At 39.1% G+C, this 13,417-nt stretch overlaps 1 protein-coding gene across 14 annotated transcripts in view; it reads right to left on the reverse strand.

Moving 5' to 3' along the window:
- The window catches only part of PTPN2 (protein tyrosine phosphatase non-receptor type 2), a 101,522-nt gene that overhangs the window by 12,546 nt on the left and 75,559 nt on the right, over positions 1–13,417 (reverse strand). For all 14 annotated transcript variants that reach the window (XM_055239240.2, XM_063641481.1, XM_063641475.1 and 11 more), the window contains one exon: positions 3,844–4,025. In XM_055239240.2, the coding sequence (XP_055095215.2) occupies positions 3,844–4,025 (182 nt within the window). The remainder of the gene's footprint in view (positions 1–3,843; positions 4,026–13,417) is intronic.

A 13,417-nucleotide genomic window follows, 5' to 3' on the forward strand; every position in this document is an offset into this window, starting at 1 on the left:
TGAGCCGAGATCGCGCCACTGCACTCCAGCCTGGGCGACAGAGCGAGACTCTGTCTCAAAAAAAAAAAAAAAAAAAAAAAAAAAAGAAACAGCATCACAACAGAGTAACCTCACACACACACTTACATAGGTACACAATGGTAAATATATGGTATATATGTGGTATATATATATATAAGGTAAATATATGGAATTTATACATCACACATATATATATAAAAACAGGTTAAAATTCTTTTTTAAGTTCAGGGGTACGTACACGTGCAGGCTTGTTACATAAGCTTGAAACTTGTGTCATGGAAGTTTGTTGCACAGATTACTTCATCACCCAGGTATTAAGCCTAGTACTCATTAGTTATTTTTCCTGATTGTCCCCCTCCTCCCACCCTCCATCCTCCGATAGGCCCCCAGTGTTGTTCCCCTCTATGTGTCCATGTGTTCTCATCATTTAGCTTTCACTTGTTAGTAAGAACATGTGGTATTTGGTTTTCTGTTCCTGCATTAGTTTTGCTAAGGATAATGGCCTCCAGCTCCATCCAAGCTCCTACAAAGGACATGATCTCGTTCTTTATTATGGCTGCATAGTATTCCATGCTGTATATGTACCACATTTTCTTTATGCAGTCTATCACTGATAGGCATTTAGACTGATTCCATGTCTTTTCTATGATGAATAGTGCTGCAATCAACATACTCGTGCATGTTTACATCTTTACAGTACAATGATTTATATTCTTTTGGGTGTATACCCAGTAATGGGATTGCTGGGTTGAATGATATTTCTGTTTTTAGGTCTTTGAGGAATCACCACACTGTGGTCTTCTACAACAGTTGAACTAATTTACACTCCCACCAGCAGTGTTTAAGCATTCCTTTTTCTCCACAACCCCGCCAGCATCTGTTAAATTCATGTTATTATTTGTGATATGCTGATAATTTCTATTTTATTCTATTTTCTTCTTTAAAAAATGTTTATAATCCAATAAACTTCACGACCATGTGATTTGACCTTCAATTTGAAAAACACTGCTTTGGAGGATATTCAACAATGAAAATGAATACAAGAAAGTACTGTGTTCTATTTCTTTTGAAAGTTGAAATTCTGGCCAGGCGTGGTGGCTCACGTCTGTAATCCCAGCACTTTGGGAGGCTGAGACGGGAGGATCACAAGGTCAGGAGTTCGAGACCAGCCTGGCCAACATGGTGAAACCCTGTCTCTACTAAAAATACAAAAATTAGCTGGGTGTAGTGGCGGGGGCCTGTAATCCCAGCTACTCGGGAGGCTAAGGCAGGTGAATTGCTTGAACCCGGGAGGTGGAGGTTGCAGTGAGCCAAGATTGCGCCACTGCACACTCCAGCCTGGGTGACAGAGCAAGACTCCGTCTCGGAGAAAAAAAAAAAAAAAAAGAAAGTTGAAATTCTTTCGATAAGACTTTTATTAGGATCTTTAATGCAAAGCTATCTATAGGTATTAAAAATTAAAACTGTTCAGAGTAACCTTTACTTCACGCCCCGATCCTATGCTCTTCTTTTACATTTCTTTCTTTTTTTTTTTTGAGATAGAGTCTTGCTCTGTTGCCCAGTCTGGAGTGTAGTGGTATGATCTCGGCTCACTGCAACCTCCTGGGTTCAAGCAATTCTCCCACCTCAGCCTCCCAAGTAGCTGGGACAACAGGCGTGTGCCACCATGCCTGGCTAATTTTTATATTTTCAGCAGAGACGGGGTTTCACCATGTTGGCCAGGCTGGTCTCAAACTCCTGACCTCAAGTGATCTGCCTGCCTTGACCTCCCACAGCACTGAGATTACAAGCGTGAGCCACCATGCCCGGCCTCCTCTTCTTTATTTCTGTAACCTTGTTTTTGTAATCAGCCTTCTCCGCTTAGAATTCTGACTTTTCCGTTGGGACTCTCTGCTTTCAAATATGCACCAGTCTCATTTATCAGATAGGGAAGGAAAAAAGGGAAAGAAGAAAACACCGCCACCCCATGCGAAAACATATACAGGCACATAAACACACACAGACCCCATGAAACAGTCTTCTGCAATCACTCCATAACTCCTGCATGGTTTTAGTAGTCTCCTCTGTTATTTGCAAGCTTGGATGAGTGATTTAATTCACTGGGATTAACATGGTTGGTCTGAATCTTTGTAGATTAAAACTCAACACTTCTGAAATACTAAGAACGCCATTTCAGTCATCAAGCCTGTTTTTCATTTAATTCTGCAGACAGTACTAGATAAAAGGGGGAAAAAGCAATAACACTAGGAATCTGAAAGTTAATTATTATTTAAAAAGCTAAGGTAACTTAAAACTATTATTTCCTGATTTAAAGGTATTCTATTTAAGATGAAAAAAGGAACCAAAAAAATTATGCTTTCTCTTGCAGTCTAAAACTACTGAAGTCAAAAATTAGGAATAACATTGCTAAATCATAATAAACCCTTCCACTATAATATATAATAATACATGTATTATATATTGGAATATGTTAACATTCATAAAATTTCAGGTGTTTAATTTTTATATTAGGAAAATACAGCAGTAAAGCTATAATGTATGGCAGACTTTGACTATTTTCATTCCAATCTAACAAATATAACCACAAGATAAAATTCCCCACTATAAGAAGTATATCTGGCAAGAAGAGAAGAAGAAAAGTTATTCAGAGATGCAGGAGAGAGGAAAGAAGAAGCTCATTCACTTTGCTATGTGACTTATACCAGGTTATCAGCTTCCTAATCTGTGAGAGACAGTCTTAGAAATGTAGTTGTAATTTAAAATTCTGAATAGATGCCACATTCATATGGATTTTTAAAGAACGCCTTTTTCTTTCTCCAGTAATGCAATTAAGCTTACACGTTTAAATGTTTTATTAAAGGCGTATTATCAGTTACATTATAATTATAGTACAAATGGCAGTTATTCATACTACTTATTTTCTGTACCACACCATATATTTTAGCACCCAATTATATTAACTTTTACACTCAATCATTATTGTTTTAAAGGATTTTTGAACTGGTTTCTAAGTATTGGCTGAAAGCTCCTTGAGAACACCTTTGTCATCATATACTAAATACCCTCAGGTAAGAAATAAAGGTTATATTAATTTGGCTGGCCATGGTGGCTCACGCCTGTAATCCCAGCACTTTGGGAGGCTGAGGCGGGTGACCTGAGGTCAGGAGTTCAAGACCAGCCTTGTTAACATGGTGAAACCCTCTCTCTACTAAAAATACAAAAATTAGCTGGACATGGTGGTGGGCGCCTGTAATCCCAGATACATGGGAGGGCTGAGGCACGAGAACTGCTTGAACCCAGGAGGTGGAGCAGTTAAGGTTGTGCCACTGCACTCCAGCCTGGGTGACAGAGGAAAAAAAAAGATTATATTAATAAGAAAAGGGCCTATATTATTTCATATATCATATCCACATAATTATTTATTATTATTATTTATGAGACAGGGTCTTGCTTTGTCACCCAGGTGGGAGTGCAGTGGTGATATCTCAGCTCACTGCAACCTTGACCTCCCCGGCTCAAGTGATCCTCCCACTTCAGTCTCCCAAGTGGCTGGGACCATAGGCTTGCATCACCACACCTGGCTAATTTTGTTTATTTTCTGTAGAGATAAGGTCTCACTATATTGCCCAGGCTGGTTTCAAACTCCTAGACTCAAGTGATCTTCCCACCTCGGCCTCCCAAAGTGTTGGGATTACAGGCGTGATTGTATTTTCCTAATATAAAAATTACATATCTGAAATCCTATATGGCACCTGGTCCCATAAAATTTATTTTTAAAATAAAAAAGCCTCATCTTTCAGCATGTAGTTACAGAAAGCTTACCTCTCACTGTTCTCCTCCATCGTATCTTGCATTTTAGAGGAAAGTCCTGTACATCGGTCACCTGTCAGTTTTTCTTCTTCTAAACCTATTCTGTTCCCATTGTATTTTTCAGTCATTATTTTGTTTGGTGAATGATCAAAGGCAGGAGATAAGTCTTCCTTAGAAAGTTCTTTCCATCGTTTCTAGGTAGGGAAGAGAAATGAAAAACAAATGCAAACATTAAAAATTTATTTTCCTAAAATAAAAAATTTTATGAATTAAAATCCTATATTCAAGTTAAGAAAACCCAATGATGCTAAAAGATGAGTGAAAAAGAAAAAGGCATTTTGCCATACTGTAGCTTGTAACAACTATGCTTATTTTAATTTCAAAATTTTATAATAAAGTATTTAGTATTTATGTACATCAGTATATAGTTGAATATAATAATCTTAATAAAATCTCGTGGACTTTTACCTATTTGAGACAAACTATACTGGGTCCACACTCGACTATTAGTCATAGTAATATAATTTTAATATTGGTAACCAGATCCATGAAACTCGACAGCACACTAAACACATTCAATGCAAAGAGGTCCTCTCTCCGAGGTACATTATAATAAAGCCATCAAAAGTCAAACAGAGAATTCTAAAAGCAGCAAGAGAAAAGGATCAAGTCACATGTAAGGGAACCTGGCAGGTTGCTATCAACCTATTTCTCAGAAAACCTGTAAACGCCAAGAAAGAACAGCCTGTAGAGAATGGGATAATATATTCAAAGTGCTGAAAGGTAACAACTACTAGCAAAGCTGTCTTTCAGAAATGAAAGAAAAATGGAGTCCTTCCCAGACAAGCAAAAGCTGCAAGAATTTATTACCACTAGACTAGCCTTACAAGAAATGCTTAAGGGAGCTGCTTCGACTGGAAGCAAAAGTATAATGACTATCATGAAAATATATGAAAATATAATCTCACTGACAGAGGTAAATTACCAAATTCAGAAAACTCCATTGCTATAACTGTGGAATATAATCTTTCAAATCTCCATTATGAAGGTTAAAAGTAAAAAATTGTTAATGGTAACTACAGCTACAAGTTGTTAAGGACCACACAATATAAAAATATGTAAATTAAGCAACAAAATTATAAGTTGTGGGCGGAGGGTAAAAGCCAAAAATATTTTATGAGACTAAGGTTAAGTTATTATCAGCTTAAAACACTCCATTATAACTATAAGATGTTTAATGTAAGCCCCCACAAAGAAAAAAAGTAACTACAGCAGACACACAAATGAGAAAGAGAAATAAATCAAAGCTTATCGCTACAGAAAATCACCAAACCACAAAGGTAAACGATAAGAGAGAAAGAAAGGAATAAAGAATATGCAAAGCAAACAGAAAACAATTAACAAAATGGCAGGTGTAAGTCCTTACCTATCAATAATACCCTTGAATGTAAATAGATTAAATACTTCAATGAAAAGATACAGTGGCTGAATGGATGAAAAAACAAAAAACAAAATCCAACTCTATGTTGCCTACAAGACACTCACTTCACCTGTAAGGACACACTAAGACTGAAAGTGAAGGGATGAGAAATGATACTCCCTGCAAATTAAAACCAAAAAGAGAACAGGAGTAGCTATATTTTGATAAAACAGACTTTAGGTCAAAAATTGTAAAAAGAAACAAAGGTCAAAGGGGTCGATTCAGCAGGAGGATGTAATGATTTTAAATATCTATGCAATCAACAACACTGGTGCACACAAATATATAAAGCAAATATTATTAGACCTAAAGGGAAACATAGACTGCAATACAATAATAGCAGGAGAACGCTACATCCCACTTTCAGCAATGGACAGATCATCCAGACATAAAATCAACAAAAAAACATTGGATTTAAACTGCACTCTAGGCCAAATGGACCTAACACACATTTACAGAACATTCCCTCCAACAGCCACAGAATACACATTTTTCTCATCAGCACATGGAACATTCTCCATGATGGACCATATGTTAGGCCACAAAACAAGTCTCAACAAATTAAAAAAAGAAAAAAATCACAATCAGGCCAGGTGGGTGGCTCACACCCAGTAACTTTGGGAGGCAGACGCGGGAGGATCACCTGACGTAAGAATTTTGAGACCAGCCTGGCCAACATGGCGAAACCCCGTCTCTACCATAAATTAGCCGGGAGTGGTGGTAGGCGCCTGTAATTCCAGGTATTTGGGAGGCTGAGGCATAAGAATCACTTGAACCTGGGAGGCGGAGGTTGCAGTGAGCCATGATCGTGCCATTGCACTCCAGTCTAGGGGTCAGAGTGAAACTGTCTCAAAAAAAAAAAAAAAAAAAAAAGTAGAAAGATCTCAAATAAACAACCTGATGTACCTCAAGGAACTAGAAAATAATAAACTAAACCCAAAATTAGCAGAACAAAGAAAATAATAAAGACCAGAAGAATGGAAATAAAGTGACCAAAAAAAGGATACAAAAGATCAACAAAACCAAAGCTTATTTTTTCAAAAAGGTAAACAAAATCGACAAACCTATAGCAGACTAAGGGAAAAAAAAGACTCAAATCAGAGATGAAAAAGGAGATATTACAACTAATACCATAAACAAAGTATTGTAAGAGACTATTATTAACAACTGTATGCCAATAAATTGAAAAGCCTAGAGGAAATGGCTAAATTCTTAGACACACATGAACTATCAAAACTGAACCATGAAGATATAGAAAATCTGAACTGACCAATAAAGAGTGAGACTGAATCAGTAATAAAAAGTCTCCCATCAAAGAAAAGCCCAGGACTTGATGGCTTCATGGCTGAATTCTAACAAACATTTAAATAATACTAATTCTTTTCACACTATTCAAAAAACTGAAGAGGGAAATCTTCCAAAATCATTCTATAAGGCCAGCATTACCCTGATACCAAAACCAGACAAGGACACAACAAAAAAGAAAACTACAGGCCAATATCCTTGATGAATATGGATGCAAAAATCCTGAATGAAATAACAGCAAACTGAATTCAACAGTATATTAAAAACATCATTTACCATGACCAAGTGGGATTCAACCAAGGGATGAAAGGATGGTTCAACATATGCAAATCAATAAACATGATCTATCAAAAATCAACAGAATCAAGGACAAGAACCATATGATCATTTCAATAGATGCAGAAAAACCATTCGATAAAATTCAACACAGCAGCTGGGCGTGGTGGTTCATGCCTGTAATCCCAGCACTTTGGGAGGCTGAGGCGGGTGAATCACTTGAGGTCAGGCGTTTGGGACTGGTCTGGCCAACATGGTGAAACCCCATCTCTACTATAAATACAAAAAATAGCTGAGTGTGGTGGTGCACGCCTGTAATCTCAGCCACTCAGGTGGCTGAGGCATGAGAATCGCTTGAACCGAGAAGGCGGAGGTAGCAGTGAGCCGAGATTGCGCCACTGCACTCCAGCCTGGGCAACAGAGCAAGACTCTGTCTCAAAAAAAAAAAAAAAAAAAATTCAGCATATCTTCATGATAAAAACTCTCAACAAATTAGGTATAGAGGAAACTGTGCCTCAACACAAAGCCACGTATGACAAACCCATAGTTAATATCATACTGAACATGAAAAAGATGAAAGCTTTTCCTCTTAAGATCTGGAACAAGACAAAGATGCCCACTCTTTTTTTTTTTTTTTTTTGAGATGGAGTCTCGCTCTGTCACCAGGCTGGAGTGCAGTGGCGTGATCTGCAACCTCTGCCTCCCAGGTGCAGGCGATTCTCCTGCCTCAGCCTCCAGAGTAGCTGGGACTACAGGCGCATGCCAGCATACCCAGCTAATTTTTGTATTTTTAGTACAGACAGAGTTTCACCATGTTGGCCAGGGTGGTCTCAATCTCTTGACCTCATGATCTGCCCATCTCAGCCTCCCAAAGTGCTGGGATTACAGGCGTGAGCCACCGCACCGGGCTAGGATGCCCACTTTCAACACTTTTATTCAGCATAATACTGTAAGTCCTAGCCAGAGCAATAGACAAGAGAAAGGGTATTCAAATTGGAAAGGAGGAAGTCAAATTGTCTCTGTTTGCAGAAGACATAATCTTATGTATAGAAAACCCTATAGACTCTACCAAAAAACTGTTATAACTAATAAAAAAAATCAGTAAAGTTGCAGGATACAAAATCAACAAATAAAAATCAGTAGAATTTTATACATCACTAGCAAACTATCTGAAAAAAGAAATCAAGAAAGCAATTCCATTTTCAAAAAGATTACCTAGGAATAAATTTAACCAAGGAGGTGAAATATCTCTATAATGAAAATTATAAAACATTAATGGAAGAAGTTGAAGAGGACATAAATGGAAAGATAGCCTATGTTCATGGATTAAAATTAATACTGTTAAAATGTCCATACTGGCTGGGCGCGGTGGCTCACGCTTGTAATCCCAGCACTTTGGGAGGCCGAGGCGGGCGGATCACGAGGTCAGGAGATTGAGACCATGGTGAAACCCCGTCTCTACTAAAAATACAAAAAATTAGCCGGGCGTGGTGGCGGGCGCCTGTAGTCCCAGCTACTCGGAGAGGCTGAGGCAGGAGAATGGCGTGAACCTGGGAGGCGGAGCTTGCAGTGAGCCGAGATCGCGCCACTGCACTCCAGCCTGGGTGACAAAGCGAAACTTCATCTCAAAAAAAAATGTCCATACTACATACAGTGATCTACAGATTCAATGCAATTCAATGAAAATACCAATGATATTCTTCATAGAAACAGAAGAAATAATCCTAAAATTTGTATGGAATCATAAAAGACCCCAAAAGCCAAAGCAATTTTGAGCAAAAAGAACAAAGCTGGGGGCATCACACTACCTGACCTCAAAATATACTACAAAGCTATAGTAACCAAAATATCATGCTACTATCATAAAAACAGATATAAAGACCAATAAAACAGAAGACAGAGCATGGAAATAAATCTACGTATTTATAGCCAATTTATTTTTGACAAAGACGCCAAGAATATACACTGGTGAAGGATAGTCTCTTTGATAAATGGTGTTGGGAACACTGGATATCTAGATACCCAAGAATGAAACCAGACCCCTATCTCTCACTATATTAAAAAATCAACTCAAAATGGACTAAAGACTTAAATATAAGACCCCAAACAAATACAAATACTAGAAGAAAAGATAGGGAAACACTTCAGGACATTGGTCTGGGCAAGGGAAGGGTCTTTTGCATAAGACCTCAAAAGCAAAAACAGACAAATGTGATTACATCAAACTAAAAAGCTTCTGTATAGCAAAGGAAGCAATCAATGGACTGAAGAGACAATCTACAGAATGGAAGAAAATATCTGCAAACTATACATTTGACAGGGATTAATATCCAGAATATACAAGAAACTCAAACAAAATTCAATAGCAGAAGACACAAATAATCCAATTAAAAATAGGTAAAAGACCTGAATAGCCATTTCTTAAAAGACATACAAAGAGCCAACAGATACATGAGAAAACAGTCAATATCACTAATCATCAGAATAATGCAAATCAATACCACACTGAGATATTACCACACCCCAATCAGAATGACTGTTATCAAAAAGACAAAAAATAAATGCTGGCATGAATGTGGAGAAAGGGAACTCTTGTACGCGGCTGGTAGAATGTAAATTAGTACAGCCATCTTGGAAAACAGCGTAAAGGTTTCTTAAAAGATTAAAAATAGAACTATCATATGATCCAGCAATCCCACTACTGGGTATTTACCCAAAGGAAATGAAATTAGGATTTCAAAGGCATATCGGCACTCCTGTGCTTAATGCAGCACTATTCACAATAGTCAAGATACGGAATCAACCTAAAAGTCCATCAATGAATGGAGGGAGAAAGAAAATGTGGAATATATATATATATGTATATATACACACAATATAATACTATTTGGCCATTAAAAAAAAAAATCCTGTCTTTTGTGGCAAAATGGATGAAACTGGAGGACATTAAGCCAAGTACAGAAAGACAAATACTGCATGTCCTCACTCATATGTGGAATCTAAAAATGTTAATCTCATAGAAGCAGAGAGTAGAATAGTACCCACTGGAGGCTTTGGAGAGTAGGGAAGAGGGGGCATGGGGAGAAACTGAACAACGGTTCAACAGGGGGATGAGTTCTGGTGTTTTACTGCACAGAATGACTATGGTTAATAATATTTAATATTTCAGACAGGGTGTGGTGGCTCATGCTTGCAATTCTAGCAGTTTGGGAGGCTGGGGCGGGCAGATCGCTTGAGCCCAGGAGTTTGAGACCAGCCTGGGCAACATGGTGAGACCCAGTCTCTACAAAAATTTAAAAATTAGCCACATGTGGTGGCATGCGCCCGCAGTCCCAACTACTTAAGAGACTAGGGCAGGAGGATCACATGAGCCCAGGAGGCGGAGGCTGCAGTGAGCGAGCCATGATCGTGCCACTGTACACCAGCGTCAACAAGAGAATGAGACCCTATCTCAAAAAAAATTTATATACATACACGTTTTATATACACATAAAATCCTCTCTTCCAGCTATTTTGAAATATTTATATATACTTATATATATTTCAAGTACTATGAAATATATTAGCACATAATAATATATAAATATAGATTTCAAAATAGCTGGAAGAGAGGATTTTGAATGTTTTCACCACAAAGAAAAGATAAATGTATGAGGTGATAGATGTGCTAGTCTAATTTGGTCATTACATAAATGTATCAAAATATCACACTGAACCCCATAAATATGTACAATTACTAAGTGTCAACTAAAAACAAAGGCCGGGGCACATGGTGGCTCACGCCTGTAATCCCAACACTTTGGGAGGCCGAGGCAGGTGGATCAAGAGGTCAGGAGATCGAGACCATCCTAGCTAACATGGTGAAACCCCATCTCTACTAAAAATACACAATAATTAGCTGGGTGTGGTGGCACACGCCTGTAGTCCCAGCTACTCAGGAGGCTGAGGTAGGAGGATCACTTGACCCCAGGAGGCAGAGGTTGCAGTGAGCTGAGATCACACCACTGCACTCCTGGGAGACAGAGCGAGACTCTGTCTCAAAAAAACCAACCAACCAACAAACAGAAAAACAAAGTAAAAAATAAAGTAGCACTGCACAAAAAAACACAAAATTTTTAAAAAAGATTTCAGTCAAGGTAGATTTTGCTTGAATCTTAATCCATTTCTAATCCAGAGGTATGTAACACTGGAGTAGTGACCACAGTGGTGCTTGAATGTGATCTGGAACCTTCTTGCTCCTTGCCAGTCTAGGGGAGAACTAACAGTGAGATCTCCAAGCTGGTCCTTATGATGCTAAAGGACTTTAATTTGGTTGTGTCTATCAGGTACACTGGCAGCTCCAGGCAGCTGGCTAGCCCACCACTGGGCTAGGGAAACACCCTCCAGCATGCCTCTAGCATGGACTTCAGGAGCAGATGGCAACACAAATCAGGATTCAGACCAAGATTAAGAGAAATTTCAGTTTCTTCTATGAAAGAGGATGTCATCATCTACCCTGGGAGACAGTTGTGATTAATGAGATGGCATGTGAAGAGCCCAGCATCACGTCTAGAAAATACGTTTCCTGTGCTCTCACTTGTCACCATTCCTAGGGACAAAGGTAGAGGAAGAAAAGTGTATCTGGGCTCCTGCAGATGAAAGCAGTGACAACTGTACATGCCAGAGAAGAAAAACGCATATACAACCTATGCACTGGGACTATAATCTCTCAAGTCCTTGAAAGGATGAGAACATGACCACCATCTATGTATCTGCCAGTGGCAAGCGGTAGAAGTAGAAGCAGTGGGAGTCAATGGTTTTGATTACCTATGACTGACACTGGCCCAAATGACTTGGTATGGACAGGGATGGCCTTCTTTTTTTTTTTTTTTTTTTATTATACTTCAGGGTTTTAGGGTACATGTGCACAATGTGCAGGTTTGTTACATATGTATCCATGTGCCATGTTGATTTCCTGCACCCATTAACTCGTCATTTAGCATTAGGTGTATCTCCTAATGCTGTCCCTCCCCCCTCCCCCCACCCCACAACAGTCCCCGGAGCGTGATGTTCCCCTTCCTGTGTCCATGAGTTCTCATTGTTCAATTCCCACCTATGAGTGAGAACATGCGGTGTTTGGTTTTTTGTCCTTGCGATAGTTTACTGAGAATGATGTTTTCCAGTTTCATCCATGTCCCTACAAAGGACACGAACTCAGGGATGGCCTTCTTTGAAGATCCTATCAAGGAAGCAAGGAGTCTTGGATCTAATTAATAAGGAATACTCTACTTATTGCCCGAGGAGTTTAGTGATTTTGGACAGAGATGTAACATTGCAACTTAAAATTTTTTGGAACTTATGGAATATTCATTCCCTGGAGTTACTCTTATGCAATATGGTACTGTTAAAAGCAATGCTTGTATTTAGATCTTTAAAAAATCTCTGGGAAATCCATTCACACAATGGATAAACTAGTTTCTAATTTGTCTCATTGTCATCATGTACCATAGGTATTAAAAAGAAAAAGGCACGCCTGGCACAGTGGCTCATGCCTGTAATCTCAGCAGTTCGGGAGGCCGAGGCGGACAGATCATTTGAGGCAGGAGTTTGAGACCAGCCTGGGCAACATGGTGAAACCCCATCTCTACCAAAAATACAAAAATTAGCTGGGCATGGTGGCACACACCTGTAATCTCAGTTACGTGGGAGGCTGAGGTAGAAGAATTGCTTGAACCCGGGAGGCTGAGGCTGTAGTGAGCTGAGATTGTGCCACTGTTCTCTAGCCTGGGTGAAAGATGAGACTCGGTGTCATGGAGAAACCTTGTCTCTACTAAAAATACAAAATTAGCCAGGCATGGTGGTGCAAGCCTGTAATCCCAGCTACTTGGGAGGCTGAGGCAGGAGAATTGCTTGATCCTGGGAGGTGGAGGTTGCAGTGAGCCGAGATCACGCCATTGCAATCCAGCCTGGGCAACAAAAGTGAAACTCTGTTTCAAAAAAAAAAAAAAGCATTTTTCCACACTTCACCGTTCCCAGATATGGCTATTTTACTTAGCTGCATAATCAATGTACCTCTTTTTGTTTTTAATTTTTTTAGAGATGGGGTCTTACTCTGCTGCCCAGGCCAGAATGCAATGGCATGATCATAGCTCACTGTAGCCTCAAACTCCTGGGCTCAAGCAGTCCTCCTGTCTCAGACTCCTGAGTAGCTGGGACTATAGGCGGGCACCATCACGGCTGGCTTTTTTGTTTTATAATAGTTGATTTACAGAAGAAGATTTAGAGAATGTGAAATTCTACAGTTTGTTGTGTTTGGAGAACAGTGAGTAGTACAGTTTGATACAATTTGTCTAGAGGATGGAAAACACGCAAAGCTTGAGTAGGAGAGATGAGACTGGAAAGGAAATAGACCTCCGGGAAAGAAGTCTCTGGACTTCATGAGTAGTGGGGTATTACTGAAAATCCTGAGCCCTAAGAGGGCGCAAACCATGTCCTGAAAGAATACTGTGCCAACAGTCAAGAAACTACAATATAATGGAACATAAG

This window comes from Symphalangus syndactylus, chromosome 1 (assembly GCF_028878055.3).
Source record: "Symphalangus syndactylus isolate Jambi chromosome 1, NHGRI_mSymSyn1-v2.1_pri, whole genome shotgun sequence".
NCBI classification, from domain to species: Eukaryota; Metazoa; Chordata; class Mammalia; order Primates; family Hylobatidae; genus Symphalangus; species Symphalangus syndactylus.